Genomic DNA, 19,867 nt, shown 5'->3' with positions numbered 1-19,867 from the left:
ACCTTATATATACAGTAACATTTTTTGAAAAAGATACACAAAATGGAAAATACCACGTATTATCTCCAAAGGTCTACCTAGCCTGTTTATGGAGAACACTTGGGTAAAGATTACTCTTTCTAAACAATGAGATTTATCTAGGGATTCTATCTAAGGTTGAAATAAAAACTGTCTCTTTTTAAGTTTATTATTGTTTTGGTTGTAATTGTACATTAGAAGCATAGTTAAAATCAGGAAGAGGAGGAGATAGGTTATTATGACTTTATATCATTATTAACAGTGCACCATACAAGAGAGGATTCCAATGCCAGAAAATGAATTCTTAGATAACTATCAGAAATGTGCCTTCTGCTACATTCTTTTATGTTTAAACCCCTGGTTCTGATTGAGCCCCTTTAAGAATATATTTATCATGATCATAACAGCACTAGATTAAATTACCTGAGCACAGAAAATATACCAAAAAAGGTGTACTAGTATGTAAGTATCCAAATAAGAAAGAACATCAAGCAAAACAATACTTTAAATGTTTTTATTATAGAAAAATCTCAGGGGCGCCTGGGTGGCTCAGTCGGTTAAGTATCCTACTTTGGCTCAGGTCATGATCTCATGGTTTGCGAGTTCCAGCCCCACATCAGGATCTCTGCTGTCAGCACGGAACCCACTTTGGATCCTCAGTCTCCCCATCTGTCTGCCCTTCCCCACCTGCATATTCGTGTGCATGTGCTCTCTCTTTTCAAAAATAAACATTAAAAAAAAATCTCAAAATTTCAGGTATATACAAAAATAGAGAAAATAGTCTATTCCTATGTATATATCATTTAGCTTTCATTAACAACTCATGGCCAGTTTGTTTTCTCTATACTCCCACACTCACCCCTCTATTACTCTGAAGCAAATCCTAGACATTGGTTCATTTCATCTGTAACTATTTTAGTAGTTATGTGTAACAGAAAACATAACTGTTTTTTAGAAAGCAAAACTTCAATACCATTTGAAAAAGCACATCATTATCACACATAAAAAATTAATAATTCCTTGATATCCAGTCAATGTTTTCTCTCTAAAGAACTCTACCAACAAGACTACTATGTGCCTATGCAGCGTCTAAATTAATGCTACTTAATGACCACCCCCATGGAAAGTTGCCTCTAGTGGGCACAGATATAAGAAAAGGGGGAAGGGGAATCAATGACTTGCCTCATTTCCTCCTGGAAGCCTGTTCATGTGGACCAGCTGACCCTGATCATCCAACACAAGCTCAGTATACGTCAGCATGTCAGAAGGCAGGGGGGGTGATGGAAGGAATGCTTGAGTGGACATAGACTCCCAGAGTTTGATCAGAGACTAGTGGAGGAGAGAAGTTTGACTAATCAGTGACAATCAGCATTTTAACATACACAAAAACAAATATTAAGTTTCAGTCAATCTGATTTTACTCTTTCCTTTCCAAGTGTTCTGCTGAGCATCAAAGCATTAGACCAAATTCTGCAGCTCTCATTCTCAGTTAAAATAGATTTGTAATTATTTTTCACATAATGTTTTTTACATATCAAAATCAGGCACTTTTTCAACAAAGTCAAATTACTGAGTGATTCTGAATCAGCACAAGAGCATTAACAAATGCAATAGACCTAACAAACAGACCTAACAATACCTAGGAAAATTAAAATAAAAAACTAAATAAGTAACATTAATCCCTCTTTTTTAAAAAAGGAAGAAAAATCCCAGAAGAATAGAAAAATAACCGGGAAAAGGGATATGACACTCAGCTAATACCAAAAAAAATCTAAGTCGGCAAGAATAAAGTTTCTACTAGAGGCTCAGGAAAAGCATCCTTTCCTAATGTCTTTTCAGATCTATAGGCCCATATGCAGGAATTAGCTCATCAGGGATGTATGACTATTTGTAAATGTGCGGATCAATTCTGGTCAAATTTGAGAATACAGACACACCTATCCATTTTAAAACCATTTTGATTTCCATTTCCAACTTCATATGACCAGAACAAATGCCTCATGAAGTGGGAACTAGCTGTTTCTTTGGTTGTCTCAAAACAACATTTAAAGGCAATATGATATATTCATATCTACATGTTCCAATCACAGTGTTTATGTCTATTCTACAGGAAAAATTATACAGAGTGTCATTTCTATTTATAGTTCTGGCACTGGGGAACAGAACCAACACAACTTGTAGGGGAACAATGTTGGCAATACAAAATGAAGATACCTATGTTTCCAGAGAGAGAACTTGCAAACAAATGACTACTTACAGGAAATCTCTTGTATTTACAGGTAGACTATTTACCAAGGCCACATATATTACTTTGTTAAAATTCAAATGTGGTAATACTAGTAGTATTGACTAGAAGACTTGGAAAAATCCTGTATTCATAGATTTTTTTTTTTTTTTAAGGACAAATTCAGTATTCTTTTGATACTCTATCTGTTGCATTTTCTGCTGTGGATGTACTTTTCTTGCCTTCTATTGATGGAAGAAAAATCTGCAGCATAGAGAGGATTCACCATACAGATCAAAGGAATTTATTTTCAAATAAAGGATGAGAATCATAATGTATTTTCTCACATTAGTTTTTATTCAGCTATAATAAATCTTCCATGAAAGAATTGATACTTTAAACTGTGTATCATGAACTCTATATCCATTTGTATATGTTATCAGTATTGATCCTCATCATATTAACCTATCAGCTAATGGCCTGGGTTATCTTGGAAAATAGGAAAAAGAGAAATAGAGTTTCAACCCTCTTTTTTAATACCCATAATTTTATTATAGCTTAGGAAATATATACCTGAACGTAACTCCTCACACAGGTCATTGTAAACTACCATCACAGGTATGCTATCTCAGTTTACTTTCTTCCCAATAGAAGCTTCTATCCTCACCATTCCTCCTATTAATTCATAAAGAACTGTCCAATATTGGAGTTGGCAGTCACCAAATCCCGAATGAGACAGAAATGAGAGTAGTGTCAAGATACTTCTTGCCCTTTGGGAATGACCCATTCCAGGCTAAGCTGCATCCAATGGAAATTCAGGAAAACCCTGCCTCTTTAGAACATATCAGAACCCCCCCAGTTAGCCACCTTTACCTGCCGAAACATCTCTGGGATATCATATATGTATGTTGTCCCCAAGGATTGTGCCTGGAATCTCTTTGATTGAAGTAGGTCTTTGGTGACATATGGAGTGTTGATTAACATTCCATGCAATGGTCCCTGTTTGTCTCCATATGCCTGAAACATGATCTACAGGAGAAAGAGAATGACAAGGGGGAGTTAAGAGACAGAGAAGAAAATCAGCTGCCTAGAGGGGCTTTTTTCATAAACGTTATTTCTGGACACACATTTTTGGTGGGTTGAGTAGCTAAGACATGCCTTTACACATTGGGTAGTGTTCTCAATTCTCTACAGATTAACCAACTCTAAAAAATGGTGTGTAACCAATGATACTCCATGGGTTGCTCTCACTTTTGGATTAGTTGAAATCAACAAGAAAGCACAGCGTAAATTTCACATCTCAGAGACAGACTGACACTGCTTGCCTTCTAAAATGACTAAAATTCCATATACTCAGAAATGGAGTATGTCAACTAATGAATCTAAGCAGTCCGGACATTTAAGTTGAGGAACAGCTACGTGCTGAAGAGAATTCTGCTCTTTCCCTAACAGAAGTCAGGTCAAGGCTCTACCCTATTATCTGTGCTTTAGTCTATGATTAGAAGGTGCTTCGTAAGTGTTCATAGCCACACAAAGGTTTCAAAGATTTTTGCCAGAAGTGGATTTCATCCATCCATCCATCCAGCTAGTCAGTTCTGGTTAGCTCATTAGACATAGCCCAGAGTAAAATAAATGTGTTATTATATATATATTAATATAATACAGATATGCATTTATTTATATCCTCCAGTATACTACATCTACAACTACCGAATAGCTCCTGCAATACCTATATTGCCACATAATGAAAACACACCATTTTTTAATCATTTCAACTCAAATATAGCTAGAAGAGTACTTCATACTTCATATATTTAGTTTTATTTGCTTATGAATATTTATAAGGGATGCCATTACTTCAATTCAGTTAATATTTATTGAGTGCCCAGAGGTTGTATAACACTAAACTAGGCACTTTATGCATGAATACTTAAATATAGACTCCAAACACAGTGAATACAAATGAAGCCTGGGAAATAAGGGTATGTGGGCATACACACATATCTATTCTGGTCTAAAATGTATAAGCTTAAATCTACCATTAAGAAATAGATTTGTGAACCTGATATATAGGCCTAACAACATAATTAAGTACTTTCCCAAACCCTGGATACCATTTAGCTAAATGAATCCGGAGCTGCCTAGCTCAGAGGAACAAATGTGTTCTGCTGACTGGTCAGTCAGGTCCTATACCGGGCACAAATTGTCTTGGGCTGCTTAAACCCCATGGAATGGAGCTTCCAGTCCTATTCTATATGACTAATGGTGGAAGTCACTGGGTGGGAGGTAGAATTAGCAATGTCTTAGGTAGAAACAGTAATGTTTTAAGAGATTCAAAGTGTTAAGTATGGTCAAGGTATTAGAATGAAAAAACTGGACTCCTGAGAGAAGATAAACCAAATCAAAATAAGAAAAAGGAGTAAAAGCAGCAGATTCTGGGAGCTACATTCCTGTCTATTAGGAAAGACAAGAGCTGTGGGTACAAGAGTTTGAGACTCACTTTTGCCAAGGTAGAATGAAGTCAGGCTGGTCAGTGGTTGAGCAACATAACCATGTGGACTGAGAAGGGGGCTGGAGAAAGCCCTCTAGGTACTCTCGCTGCTGGTGGGACTTGAAAATGGTAGGACTACTTTGGTGAATAGTTTGGCAGTTTTTTTAATAAAATTAAAAATACACTTCCTGTGACCCAGTAATTACATTCTCATATATTCACCCAAGAAAAATGAAAACATATTCTACATAAAGACTTGTATATGAATGTTCATATAGCAGCTTTATTCATAATAGCCCAAACTGGAAAATTAAGCTTCAAATGTCCATCAATAGGTGAACGAATATAAACATTTTGTTACATTCATAAAATGGAATACCACTCAGCAATGAAGAGGAACATACCCAGAGTCTACATCTATGCAGCATGGATGAATCTCAAAAATACTATGCTGAGCAAAAGAAGCCACATAAACACTGTACATAATGTCTGATTTCATTTATATGAAATTCTAGGACAGGCAAAACTCGTCTGTAATAGAAAGCAGGCCACTGGGTGCCTAGAACTGTGACTCTACCTTTGACCGCAAAAGAGAATAAGAGAACTCTTACGGGTTTTAAGATGTTCTCTATCATGACTGTGATGGGAGTCACACAGGTTTATATGATTTGAGAATGAACTGAAGTATACACATAAAATAAGTACATGTTATTATATGTAAATTGTATCTCAATAAAGGTAACTTAAAAAATATATATTTCTCCCTTATACTACACATTGGGAATCAAGTGACTCATGCAACGGATTACCCAAATCTCTTCTCCCTGCTGTGATGGCTGGCATCAGTGTTCAATTACAGCTAACACCACAAAGACTTTACAAAGAAAATGAAAGAAAATGAAGCTCAAACTAGTCAACCCTGCTCCTTGTTGTCAGAAAGAATAAACGATGTGCTGAACAAGAGGTTGATGGTAATGGATAGCACTGAATGATCAGCTACCATTAATTTCATTTTCTACTATAATGGACATAGTAGTTAAAAATTGGTAAAGTGTATGTCTTACAAGTTTATGAAAATATGCATATATTTTATATATCATACACCTTTCATCAGTGGCCATCAGAAAGGCTTCTCTTGGAAAACAATTTCTGATCCCATAGTCTGCTCCCTTAGAACCTTGTACCTATCTTTTGATAGCACAAATCATAATCATATTACAGACAAACTAATTATCTGTCTTCTTCCACCCTGATGTAAATTTCTTAAGAATAGAGATCACTTTGAATCCATAGTGCCTGACACACTATATAGGTGGTCAGTAAATGTTACATCAATTAACGAATGAATGATACACAGTGTTCTACATTATTTTGAATTCACATAATAACTCACTAGAACAAAGAAAGGAAAAAAATAAATTGGCAGTAAGTATCAGGTAGGCATTAGGAGCACCAGAGCAGACTTGAAGACTGTTCCTTTTGCTGGTTCCCTCCTCCGGCCAGGAGCTCTTGGGTTCATTCACATTCCGCAGTGGCTGCTGAACTCCCTCAACTGAACAGCCTGAAGGAGACCTCTTCCTTTAGGGCTTCCTAAATAGGTAGGACCCATGGTAATAGGGGTTGTCCCTCAGGCAAAAGGTAGCTCATTCATTCTTTCAGATACTTATTGAGTACTTATTTTGTGCCAGGCATAGTACTAAATCATGATTGAAGGCATCTGAGCCTTTCATGCCCCTGTGTCACCACTAGCCAGAATGAAGGAAATCTAAGAGCTTTCTAATAAAAAAAAGGAAAAATAAAATAGTTATGAAGAACAAACATATTTATCAAAAACATTAAAATCTCAAGTGGCCATCTTATTTTTCACAAGAATAGACTGCCTTGAAGCCATTGTAGAAGTTAATTAAAAATATCCCTGCCCATGGAAAGCTCTGACTGAAAATGTCTTTAAGGCTGTCTTGAAAAACATCAAATGCAGCAAAAATTATTGAATACTCTTTCTCTTGCTCACCCCTTGCACTCTTGTGCGCACTCTCTCTCTCTCTCTCTCTGTTTTAACTGTTCACTTCTCACTGGATAGATTTCTCTGGCCATCTAACTGGGAATCAAAGCACAAAATGAAAGGTCACTCTGACAACTATCCAAACTCAGATTTTTAAAATTCATCTTCAAAATACTGGCAAAAATGTCTTTTCTTGCCTCTGTTCCTGGATTTAAAAGGACATAGATAAAAACAAGAGACATATAATCTCTTCCTGGCACCAACTGCATAGAAGAAACTGAAACCCTTGTGTACACGTACTGAAGCAAGGTCATCCTTTAAACAGAAGAAATTCACTTTCCAAGTTCTGGCCAAAAAGCTAAAATAACATCTCAGTTCTTAAGAAGATGTGAGCAATGGCAAACCAACCCAAATCCAGTATCACAGCAAATGGCACAAATATTTAGAAATGAAGGTGGGAACACAGATTAAAAGGAATTCTGTTATGACATAATCAATCTACTGAAAGAGTCATCTTCCATTTTCACATTCTTGATTTTTCTACCTGAAAAAGGGGTTAAAGTTTACTACTTTGCTCTTCTATAGATCTATAATACTCTGAACTCTTTGAAGGAAAATAATGTGTGTAAATGGAATAACATAATGGGTAAATATGAGAAAGTCACTGCTTGACATTGCTCTAGCTATTACATTATGCTGAAATTTTCCTTACAATCAAAGTTGGTGATATATTTCAACAATTTTCTTTTCTTTACTTGCCAATGAGTGGGCTATCAAGGCTGAAAACAGGAAAGACAGATCAGCCCAGAGAAGACAAGATTGTTCAGGTAGCTCAAAAGCCCTTTATAAAAGAATGCTAAATTGTAGAATTACCTCTGGATTGAGGTTCACTTGGCATCTGTTTGGGCTCACTAGTATGTCACAAAGATTGAGGGTTTCATAACATCCGTGATTAAGAACACAGGCACATCTTATAAGGTAAATGAAGTTTTTTCAAATTCATGTGAGCACTGAAGCTGACAGAGGATAACTCCGCTACATGAACGAATGGGACTTGTGAGTTTGGGTTTTCCATAACAAGGCCAAGTGGCTTATCTTTAAGGACAAAATCAAAAGTCTAAGGAGCCCTTGACTACTGTACCTGTGCTGTCCTGGAGTCAGTCACTTCCTTGTACAAGCTGATGTCCAAGTAATAGCCGGACTCATTTGTCAGGAAGAGGCGGATGGGAATTGCTTTTCCAGTTGGTGTCAGGCGAATGTTGATTTTCAGTTCTGCCTGGAGGACACGTAATTTCCACAGCCGACTTCCATAGCGCATTACCATGCTCCGCACAGATTCCTCAATCTGTCACAGACACGTCACCAAGCACAAAACTTAAAACACCTTGTACCTAGAACCTGTTTCAGGTCTTCCCATCTTTGGGAAAGAAGGAATGGAAAAAGGTGCTGGTTTCTGGAGATGTGCACTACATGTATTCCTTATAAAAAGTAAGATAATTTCTCCCCAACCCTACTCTTGCTTAGAAACAAGTTGGGGACAATTTCACGCCAGGCTGGCATTTGAGTGGGGTTCTCTGGCTCACAACACCCAAATCTGTGCAACTACCAACCCGTTTCCCAATTACATTCATATTCTATATCAAAGATCTGCAATATCTAAAATTACAAGCCATGGGATTTGAGAGAAAGCCCCCAAATAAGAAAAAAATTTCTAGTTAAATAGCTATTAAGTAGCATTTATATGCATGGTAACTATGTTTCATTGCACTTATAGGACCTTAAATCATCACAGCAATTACCACCATGAGCTTTTTTCTATACAATTTTATTAAACTTTATAATATATGCCTCTTGGTAAATTGCACAAATTAAAGAGAGGCAATTTGTAGGTGGTGTTAGAATGTTCTCTCTAAACAGAGCTCTGAAGCTCGGTCATTGCCAAGTCCAATTGGGATTTAAGTAGATGGGGCAGATGTTTCATAGTTTCTCTAAGGCTTATACCCAGGCATCTTAGTGCTCCTAGTTTTCAGGGTTAGGCAAGTTATTTTAACCAAATGGCCTTAGATGGGATTTTCCCTTACTGACAAATGAAATTTTGTTTTCCCAATATGGCTAAAGGCAGCCAGGACATACTACTCAAAATTAACCCATTCTCTTAAATGAATTGTCTTTCTAAATTGCTTTCTCAACTTAGAAAATACCAAAAATATTTTCTACCATTCTTCTCTTATGGTTCTTTAGAAGTATGTGACACCTTTGCAGTTTGTTTTAGCACTACAGAATCTCAGGTTAATGGATTTCAAGGAGTTGACTTCTCTAGTCCCACACTTGCTTGTTAACCAAAGGGTATCTACCTATTCTTTTCTGGAGAGAACAAAAGTCAACAATCTCTACATTCAAGAAGCTGACAGTTATCTTATCTATGATTAGAAAGGCATAGCTAGGACGTATGGGTATTTAGAGTGGAAGTAGAGAGGCAGATATTAAAAAAACTCACTGAGAAATGGTCAGGTCAAGTCTAAAAATATATACAGTTAAATAGTGTCCTGGCCATGTTTTCACTCTTCCAGACTCAGCAGTCCCAGAATGCTTAAGAGAACCTTCACTTAAGCTAGATGATGAGACTTGATACTCAGTGAGTAGCCCTATCCTTGTCAACCTATCAGTAGTTTAGAGTCTTGAAGGAAAAAAAAAGCAGGAAGTGATTTTTTAGGTCTTAGACATTAAGTTCAAAAATCTAAAGTCCATGCTTACAACTGATCTTGAGAAATGGAGATACTGGTTCTCCTAACCAATTCCACAATACCAAGATAGAAAAAGGTTAGAGTGAATACAAATAGAGAGCAGTCTGTCTTTATTACACCTGGGATAAAAGGTCAAGTATAGAATCACCCTGTTTTCCTTTCTTAAACTATATGGAATGCATTTTAGAATAGAGCCTCAGGATAGAAAACATATATAATACATGTGAAAATTCTATAACAACCAAATTGTCTCCCTGTGGAAAAATACTGAAGGGAAATAGGTTAGACACTTTAGGAAGTTGTACTGCCTCCCTGAGGCCACAGGTAAGTAACATTTAGTGCAAAACAGCAGTAATTTTGCCAAAATGTCCAAAAATAGCAAAGTCATTCCAGATGAGAAATCCTAGGGAATTATATAAAAACAGGACCATTATGATGACAAGTATCCAAAGCAGGTACCAATGGAAAAACAGAAAGAAACTTTTATGTTTTCATACTGCTTATAAATGACCAGCAAGATAACATTATACCACCTTCAGTTTTGATGTCTGCTTTCAATGGCTTCAAATTTTTGACTCCCTCCCAGAAACCCTGTCTCACAAGCATTCTGTAAACTTTAAATATCAAGGGCTCAACTAGCTAACCAAGTGTACTTGTTTCCAGGTTTAAGTGAGAATAAATATGGATGAATCTCTCTACTTGTGCTTGGTAGTGCTGGGAGAGAAGCTAAAGAGAAATGTACCTTTGATGGGTCCATAATGACTGTGGGCACAAAGTTGAGGAAGATGTGGTTGCAGTCAGTGCGAACATTTGTATTATTAAAAGCAACTTCCAATTCATCCATGGCCTCCAGGAGCAGCCGCTCCCCTTCATTTTGTAGATATTCAAAAGAAGCTTCCTATACAAAATGAAAATCACCATCAACATCAGTGTGTTTTAAAAGAATCAGTAGGGGCACCTGGATGGCTCAGTCGGTTGAGCATCCAATTCTTGATTTTGGCTCAAGTCATGATCCCAGGGTCATGGGATCAAGCCACCAATGGGCTCCACGCTGATCATGGAGCCTGCTTAGGATTCACACTCTCTCTCTCTCTCTCTCTCTCTCTCTCTCTCTCTCTCTCTCTCTCCCCATCCCCAACTCATGCTCTCTAAAATAAACAAATAAATAACAATTAAAAAATGAAAGAGTCAATAAAGAAATGGCTATTATAATGACTTAAGTAGTACTATGTCATGAATCACAAGGCACCTGCTACAGGTGCTACCTTTCTCCCTAGAGTCAGCCCAATGACCATAGGCAGCAGAGGCAGGCAACTATCAAAGAGCTCCTGCCAGCCCTTCCTCCTGCCTCTTAGGGAAACATTTCCTTCTAATAGGTGGAAATGCAGGGCATCCCCAGAGCTATACCTCCAATAGGATCACATTTCACACATGCCAAACAGAGGAGTTTAGAAAGGAAATCTGTTTAGAAAGTAAAAGTTGAAGAAAGGGTATAGGTACAGGATGCAGTAATTATGACACCAGGAAGTACCTTGCTATACACAGAAACTACTCTACCTCTAGGTGGGCTTACAATGGGGCCATCTCTAACTTTTCTCTTTATCTTCTATCATCACCTAACTATCCCTGTGATTTTTCTGTTAAGATGCTTTTCCTTTTCTCATAGGAGTGCTTTCATGCTTCCATTACCAAGAATAAAATTTTTTAAAGCCCTTTATCATATGGAATATTTATTTCTGTGAGAGAAAGGACTCTCAGACTTCTAATGGCTACTGGAGAGTGGGATGAATGAGAATAAGAGCCTTGATTCAAAAAATAAAAACCCAGGGGCACCTGGCTGGCTCAGTCAGTAGGGCATGCAACCCTTCACCTCAGGGTTGTGAGTTCAATCCCCATGTTGGGTGTGGAGCCTACTTAAGATAAAAAAAAAATTAATTAAAAAACAAAACAAAAAATGAAAACCTGATTTTGAACGATGCCTGTTTCTCTGTCCCTTCCCTCAGGAATAACTTCCCATCCAAGTATGGTACTTACCTTGGTGACCAGATCAGAATGTCTGATGATTGCACGAACAAAGAACCTATAGTCTGTCACTTCAGTGCCCACTTCCACCTTGGCTGCCCCAAGATACAGGTGCATCTTATGATTAGCACATGGAATGGCAGTAAGGTCAAAATTTCTCATCCGGTTCAGTTCTAACTGGAAAGCTAGGGCAGGCTCCAGGTGACGATAGATACGATCCTCCTCAAACTGAGCACAAAATTGGAGAACAAAAGAGCTCACAAGAGGCAGTTAACAAAATTATATTATGAACATATACATAAAAGAGATGCTTGAAAATAGAAACATAAACGATGATGCGCTAATAAGCAACAAAAATGAGCTACATACAAGAATAATGCTATAGCTTACGTAAGATTAGGGACTAAAATACCTATTTACTTTCCAAGCTTTCATCATTTATGCTTTTACAAATGGTGATGATTTCCATTAAAAACAAGCAAACAAAAAATACCAATTCCCTCAGAACTCCTACTGCATTACGGTCTATACAGTTCATTTCTGACAATTAACCACAGACTGCTTCACATTAGTATCTACTTCACATACTGATGTTTTGGGTTTACCCAACTAAAATGCTTACAGGCAGGGCCCAGTTTTACACTCTTATTATTTCTGGCACAGTACAAAGGACACAGTAAATACTCAAGAAATAAACATCATGTAATTTTTAAAAATAAAGATATTTGGCTTTGGAATATTTAATATCCATAGATTAAAAAAGATATACTACTACTAAGGGCAGTAGTCCTTTAATATATCATTAGGACTGGCCTAAAGCATAGTGATGATTGTGAAAGTTATCGCTTTCCTTGGGTAGCTCAATACACTGGACTATTTCCTACACCAAACTCTTTCCAAAGGGAGCCTTCCTTGGTTCTAAGACACATGCAAGGCAAAGGGAAGCGCAAATTCAGTTAGAGAAAGGAGAATGGCAAGAAGAGCACATGGCAAAGATAAGCCACTCTTGGGTTTAAAAAAAAAAAAAAAAAAGGGTGGGAGGGAACCAGTCCTTACCTTATCCCTTGCTCGGAACGTGAAAAATTTAGGAAATTCTCTCTGTGGTAAAGAAGGGGAAAATATGTCAGTCTTTCATAGATATGGCTCTTTGGGGATAAACACGTGGTAAGTACAGAAGCAGTCAAGCATCTAGAAGGCAGCTCCTAGAATACATGCTCCTTATCTAAGCTTAGGCCAGGGAATAGGAACAATCCTTTGGGTAACCACCACTGTGACCCCACTTCCAAGTCTGAAATCACCACACAATTATCCTAACTTCAATAGCTAGCCTCTCCTAGGGAAAAAAAATTAGTTTTTTTTTTTTTTTTTTTTTTTTTTAAATCTCCCAAGTGGGAAAAAAAAGTCTTCCCCGGTGTTGCTTTTGGCACAACCAGGCAAATAAAACCAATATACCCTTATGCTGCAGCACTGCAATAGTAGTTACTGGACTGATTTCCCAAGTTTCCCCTTAAGAAACTCTTCAAATGTAAACTAGCCAGATAGCACAGTATTCCCCAATCCATGTTTTTTCCACATTCACTCTTAAGTCAATCATTCCAAGTGTTTAAACAATAACATTTCAAGACAAAGAAAAGTGTAAGATGATACTTTGGTCACTACCACCCCATGTATAGGAAAGAGAGGGAAGGAACTAGTGAACTTGTAGTCATTAGGTCTTACTGCTCTTTTGCAGGACATTACACAACAAAGCAGCCAATTTCCTAGAACCTTATTAATTAACAAAGATGAATTCAATTAGCAGAGTCCATTAGTTTCTGAAATTTAACTTATTAACACCAAATACCCGTTTCTCGGATGGGAGGCTCTACTGGCAGTGTTGGAATCAAGTCATTACTATTTGCCTCTATAGGAGGTTTCATTAGGTATCTCCTTCATTATGAGCGCAATATAATCAAACACTTATTGGTACAAGCAGAGAGACCAGGACTAGCTGCCTAAATATTCCTCAATGAGCTTTAGGAACCATGAAGGAAACATGAACGGAAAGCCTTCTAGGTGGCAGGTATTCTCACATGCTGTCCCATCGAGAGCTCTCCACAACCTCTCAGGTATCTATGATGACCCTGTTTTACAGCTGAGGAAGCTGGAGCCAAGTGACATGCCCAGGATCACAAAACAAGAATGTGAACTTGAGTCTAATGCCAGAGCCCACACCCTTCCATTTCTACCACTCTCTCTCAAGTATAGGGTACTACCTTTCTATTCTTGTTATAATCCAAGTTCCCTATTTATTCGACTTCGCTTTGTTGAGATAAAAAAACAGAAATTAAGACTTAAGGGAAAAAAAACCAAAGCAGAACTCATGCTGAAAACTTGTGGTTCTTGAATTTACTGAGAACTTCTTGAATACTTTCCACAGGTATTATACCTCATTCTTACCTTAAGCTTACACAGTTAATAAATCTTTTTACATTTCCTTGGCATTTTAACTGTAAAACTGAATTTAACAGGTTTCTAGGAGCTTGTTTAGCAAGCCCAGGAAATCCCTTGTTCAGGCTTGGGTCTTTAAAAGCCCTTTGAAAGTGGGTTTTACACAGCACTGATCTTTTACTGATGATGTTTTGTTCTAAATAATTCCCCCGAATGATAGTGAAGAACATGGGGATGACTTCAAGATTAAGCAGGAAGATGTTCAGCTGAGTTTTCAGTAGATTTCATGCTCATGGCTTTATATAGCTTAGTTTTGATTTTATTCTTGAGAGGTATGGCTTTCATAGCATTAGCTAAAAAAGCAACACAGGTCACAAAAGGAAAGGTAATAAGTCCTTTCATGGAATTTTCTGAAAGAGTCAAGGTAAGTGATAATAAGATCTTTTAAGCATATACCTTTCTATTCTGCCAGAACTATGAATTAAAATATATTTATTTAGTATACCACTTAAAAGCACATTTGTTTATTTATTTTTAGTTTTATTTTTTTGTTAATTTATTTTTGAGAGACAGAGAGAGATAGAGCATGAGCAAAGGAGGGGCAGAGAAACAGGGAGACACAGAACCTGATGTAGGTTCCAGGCTCTGAGCTGTCAGCACGTGGGGCTCGAACTCACAGACCGTGAGATCATGACTTGAGCCGAAGTTGGATGCTCAACCGACTGGGCTACCCAGGCGCCCCTAGTATACCACTTATTTAAGTGTGTATATATGCAGAATCAAAATCATTATTCCTTCCAAAACATCACGATAGTAACAAATAAGCTGTCTTTACCATTCAGTCCATTATGAGAATTTGTGGTAACCAAAAGACATGGAAAGCAAACAATCTTGAATGGAAATACCTTTACAACCAACAACAAAAGAGAACTAATTCTTGGCAGGGGTGGGCAAAGACTCACCAAAATCGAAAAAAACCACTTTCATTAAGTTTAGCTAAGAAACAGTGTTATGAGATAATATAAAATTTTTTTAAAATAACTTTTGAGCAAATTTTTAGCTCCACAGTGGGGTCCTCAATTTAAGCGTGAAGCATTCAGGTCAGGAAATGGCCAGAAGTTCTGTGCAATGAGAAACCAGGATTATTGAGTGATTCTTAGAAAGACAGACAAGTTCTGAAGACTTTTATAGCAAGCCGTCACTTCCTTCAGTGCTCAAAAAAATCGCAGAAACAAAAAACACAGAGAAGAAAAGCAGAAGTCTGGTCCTACAGTTGTAGTCAATTCCTTCACCCCACCTCATCCTGAGACTTCCAATTTTTCTACTAACAGCATTCATGCTTATTCCATCACTAATGTAATTGCTTTCCAGGCATTCTACTAGTGTTATGGGCAAATATAATAATTGAATGTACACAAAGAAAAACCCTCTTAGTGTTCTGGTACCAAAAACCAAAAGAATGCAACATTTCTCAGGAAGAAATTATACCCCTGCTGTGTTCTAATCAGCCAACCATCATCAAGACAATCAAAATAATTTGCCTAAATTAGCCAATCAAGACACCCTGCAAATCAGAGAATGTGAAAACCTGCAACAGAAAACATCATAGATGATTATGATACTAATAATCGTGTTAAAAACCTAATGAGATGAAGAAATTGGAAACTTGCTGGTGCAATTCTCTTTTACCTCAACATGCTGAGAACTAATTATATAGACTGTAATTAAAACAAAAACCCAAACCAAACCTTCTGAAAAACTAATAGTTGATCCACCAGCAAACAAAACTACCAATTTTTTCTAACTTTATTGAGATATAATTGGCATATCAATTTTTTTAAAGAAATGAACTACTAACCATGATAACTATTTTTAAACATTTTTTTAAAGTTTATTTATTTATTTTGAGAGAGACAGAGACAGCATGGGTCAGGGAAGGGCAGAGACACAGGGAGAGAGAGAGAATCCCAAGCAGGCTCCGCAGTACTGTCGGTGCAGAGCCCGATGCAGGGCTCGAGTTCACAAAACCGTGAGATCATGACCTGACTCAAATACAGGAGTTGGATGCTTAACCGACTAAGACACCCAGGCACCCCACCATGATAACTATTTTTGATAGTTGGTTCTTCCTTCAGACCCAAATAAGTGGGAATCATTCATAAAACTGGTAAAACTACAACTATCTCCTAGGTGATTTATAGGAGAATTTGTTTAATTGCCTAAAATTGTGCAAGCAAGATGCAAAAGGAAACCTAGATAAAACTGATTTATCACAGTGTTTGGACCTAATGCTTTTGTTTGGGTTGCAAAGTATCAGGAGAAATCCTAAAAATTCGCACTTCCATATCCCTAACAAAACTTTGCTGAAAAAAAATACGGAAAGCTTCAAAAAGCTTAATACTTACACTCCAATCAGACAGCACCTTCTGCTACACTTTCTGGAATTCTAGATCTGAAATGTGAGTGAAACTAAGAGACTTAAATACTACATAAAGCTGGAGAACTGCAGCTGATACAGCTGCAGATATTCAAAGACCCTGTTCTTTTGCTTTTAAAGCTTCAATTTTTTTAAAATAGGAAGGAGGTATTTACAAGGATGGGTTTGTTTGTTCTCAAAATTGGTTTAAATATCAATGTTAAGCAGTTATGCAAGCCCTGTTATGGGCACTTGATTTAATTAGATGGCCATGGAAAGAACCTCAATATCAAGACTCCTTAGTGCTGGTGGATACTGCCTGCTGGGAGGAACAGGCTCCATACTCTAAGGGATTCTCTAAGAGACTAAGGCAGTAGCAGACATTCCAGTGCTCAGCTCTGTGGAGACTGTGGTGATAGACAACAAAGTTTTGGAAATGCTTACAGTCTTCATTGGCATCTGAATAAGCACCTAACAAGATATACACTCTCTAGGAATCATTACTCTGGCCCTCATTTGCCTTGTTCTGGTTCTGAGGCAGCATGAGAGACGAGGACCATGTGACAATGGCACAGCTGCTTCATTCCACACTAGCCAATGCTGTTCTTGAACAGCCTTGGTAACCTTCCTCCTCTCCTCACCCCCTCATGTGCACATTTTCTCTTCAATAATATAGGGATTTCACAGTGTAGAACAGGGGAGGCTGCATACATCACAGTGGATTACCAAAAAGCCAGAGAGATCAAGGGATTCATCTCTAACACTCCCAGAAAGCTTCCTCTTTTTCACACTACACTAACTATGGGGCAAGCACACATCAGATGACATGACAGAGGCTAAGCGTCCTCCACGAATGGCAAGCTACCACCAGCAGAGGAACTAAGAGCAGCACCATGACAATGAGCCCTGGATTTGTACAACTCCTGCCAAGGCTTCCTGGCTATTGTAGATCCTGGATGGAGCTCAGTAATAGTTGCCCTTGCCCCCTGCATAACCACTAATCACTTCTAAGGAGTCTCACATAAAAACACCCCAATTCCTCTGTCATTCAATTCTTCAGAGAAAATCCAGTCCACACCAAACCTCAATGTTCTCTACGTCCTAAAGCAACCTTTCCTATACTCATCACAAATCACTTGATAATTTAACTGATTACTCACTTGATGCCACTATAAATAGGAACTGGACAATGATTCCTGGGGAAGACCAGCTACTGGGCTCATTTCCTGGCAGATTTTGCCTATACGTGTCCCTATTCAACCTACTGGATAGCAGGGAGAACAACAACAAAAAAATGTTCTAAAGCTGTAGATACACTCTCGGACATGACAAAGATTCAGAGGTAAGAAAGTACAAAAGAAATAATGCCTATTGGGGCACCTGAGTGGCTTAGTCGGTTAAACATCTGACTTCAGCTCAGGTCATGGTCTTGTGGTTCTTGAGTTCAAGACCTGTGTCAGGCTCTGCACTGACAGTATGCAGCTTGCTTCAGATTCTCTCTCCCTCTATTCCTCCCCTGCTCACGTTCTCCCCCAAAATAAATAAAAATAAAAACATTACAAAAAAAAAAAAAAAGGAAAAGAAAAAGAATGCCCATGGAAATGAATCACTTTGGCTTTTTAAAAATTTTAATGGAGAGTTTTAATCCATTGTGGAATGCTTACTACAGGAAACCGGTTACTGTGCTATAAACATCAAGTCTCCATCTGAATTATTAGGGAAAAGGAAAATAATTTTACAAGTTTACTATTATTCCCCAGAATATTATATCATTCCAAAGTCAGTGAGAAATGAAAGATCACATTAAAACTTAAGAATCTAGTCCAGTATTCTTTCTTCCCAAATCCAGGTCTTGGCTCTGGCATGTCTACTTTAGTTCAGATCAGCATTTAACAGCCATACTATTCATTCATGGGCTTCCATATTCTATCCCAAGTATCAATTTTATTCTCTAAGCTCTTGATTTTTCTCTCTAAAGCCCCAGGGTTCTCTTTAAGCTCCTCATACTTCTCCACTGCCTCTAGTTTCCTATCTAAAGTTATTGATTGATACATATCTGTACTCTGCCTGATTTCCTGACATCAATAACACAGGGGAGTTATACAGTCTACAACATTTCCTAAAGCATTTCAGAAAATCTTAGCTCTTTAGCTTGAGGGTAGTCTGTCTTGTTTCTCTGTAGACTAGACCAACAAGGTGAACTCTGAGAAGGAAAACAAAATGTCAAGTGCTACAGACCTAATAGACAAAGGGCAATAAAAGCAGTCACACATAGGTCCTTGAATTTAGAAAGTCCTTTCCAGAATCCCAAATGCTATCTTCATTACAAATGAACAGTGCTTGAAAACTAACTTATCTTAATTGTTAAAACAAAATTCTTGGGGCGCCTGGGTGGCGCAGTCGGTTAAGCGTCCGACTTCAGCCAGGTCACGATCTCGCAGTCCGGGAGTTCGAGCCCCGCGTCAGGCTCTGGGCTGATGGCTCAGAGCCTGGAGCCAGTTTCCGATTCTGTGTCTCCCTCTCTCTCTGCCCCTCCCCTGTTCATGCTCTGTCTCTCTCTGTCCCAAAAATAAATAAACGTTGAAAAAAAAAATTAAAAAAAAAAAAAAAGAAAAGAAAAAAAAAACATTAAAAAAAAAAAACAAAATTCTTTTTTAAATTTTTTTAATGTTTTATTTATTTTTGAGAGAGAGAGACAGAGTGTGGGTGGGGGAGGGGAAGAGAGAGAGGTAGACACAGAATCCAAAGCAGGCTCCAGGCTCTGAGCTGACATGGGACTCGAACCTACAAACCATGAGATCATCACCTGAGCCGAGGCTGGACACTTACCCGACTGAGCCACCCAGGTGCCCTGAAACTCTTTTTCTTTTTTTAAGTTTATTTATTTGAGAGAGACAGAGACAGCACAAGTGGGGTAGGGGCAGAGAGAGAGAGGGAGAGAAAGAGAATCCCAAGCAGGCTCCAAGCTGCCAGGTGTGGAGCCTGAATCCACAAACCATGAGATCGTAAACTGAGCCAAAACCAAGAGTGGATCACCCAGGTGCCCCCCAAATAAAGTTCTTATCAGGAAAATTAAGACTTCCTAATATCTTCTGGAATCTTACTTAGCTACAATAAGATCAATTTTTAAAGAAATATGTTAACAATAATCATTCATTTTAGAAAATAACATCTTGATTGCAAACTGGATTTTTGACCTTACTACCACAATGGGTATGATTGTGGATATACCATTGTTTGGATGCCAGGCTATTAACTTAGTTCTCTTTTCAACAAAATTTTTAATCTCATAAATACTAACAGTTAATTCAGTTAAATGGGAGAACAAGCAATTTAATGCTTAATTTTATTTATTTCCTGCTCCTAGAATTAACATAAGACAAAAACACCAACTTAGGTTCTGTTAAGACATTTTAAATAATAAATGATTGTTTTTCAGAATTGAGAATTCTCAATAATAGAACCTGAATCCAACTTTGGTAGAAGCCAAAACCCCAAAGTACAATCAACAGTTCTTCAT

At 37.8% G+C, this 19,867-nt stretch overlaps 1 protein-coding gene across 13 annotated transcripts in view; it reads right to left on the bottom strand.

Moving 5' to 3' along the window:
- The window catches only part of ACACA (acetyl-CoA carboxylase alpha), a 281,044-nt gene that overhangs the window by 94,181 nt on the left and 166,996 nt on the right, over positions 1 to 19,867 (bottom strand). For all 13 annotated transcript variants that reach the window (XM_047831855.1, XM_047831859.1, XM_047831864.1 and 10 more), the window contains 6 exons: positions 12,558 to 12,599; positions 11,514 to 11,729; positions 10,222 to 10,377; positions 7,877 to 8,080; positions 3,116 to 3,271; positions 1,201 to 1,347 (listed from right to left, as the gene is read on the bottom strand). In XM_047831855.1, the coding sequence (XP_047687811.1) occupies positions 1,201 to 1,347; positions 3,116 to 3,271; positions 7,877 to 8,080; positions 10,222 to 10,377; positions 11,514 to 11,729; positions 12,558 to 12,599 (921 nt within the window). The remainder of the gene's footprint in view (positions 1 to 1,200; positions 1,348 to 3,115; positions 3,272 to 7,876; positions 8,081 to 10,221; positions 10,378 to 11,513; positions 11,730 to 12,557; positions 12,600 to 19,867) is intronic.

Source organism: Prionailurus viverrinus, chromosome E1 (assembly GCF_022837055.1).
Source record: "Prionailurus viverrinus isolate Anna chromosome E1, UM_Priviv_1.0, whole genome shotgun sequence".
NCBI lineage: Eukaryota > Metazoa > Chordata > Mammalia > Carnivora > Felidae > Prionailurus > Prionailurus viverrinus.
Note: the sequence above shows the minus strand (reverse complement) of the source record. Positions and strands in the feature narration are given on the sequence as shown.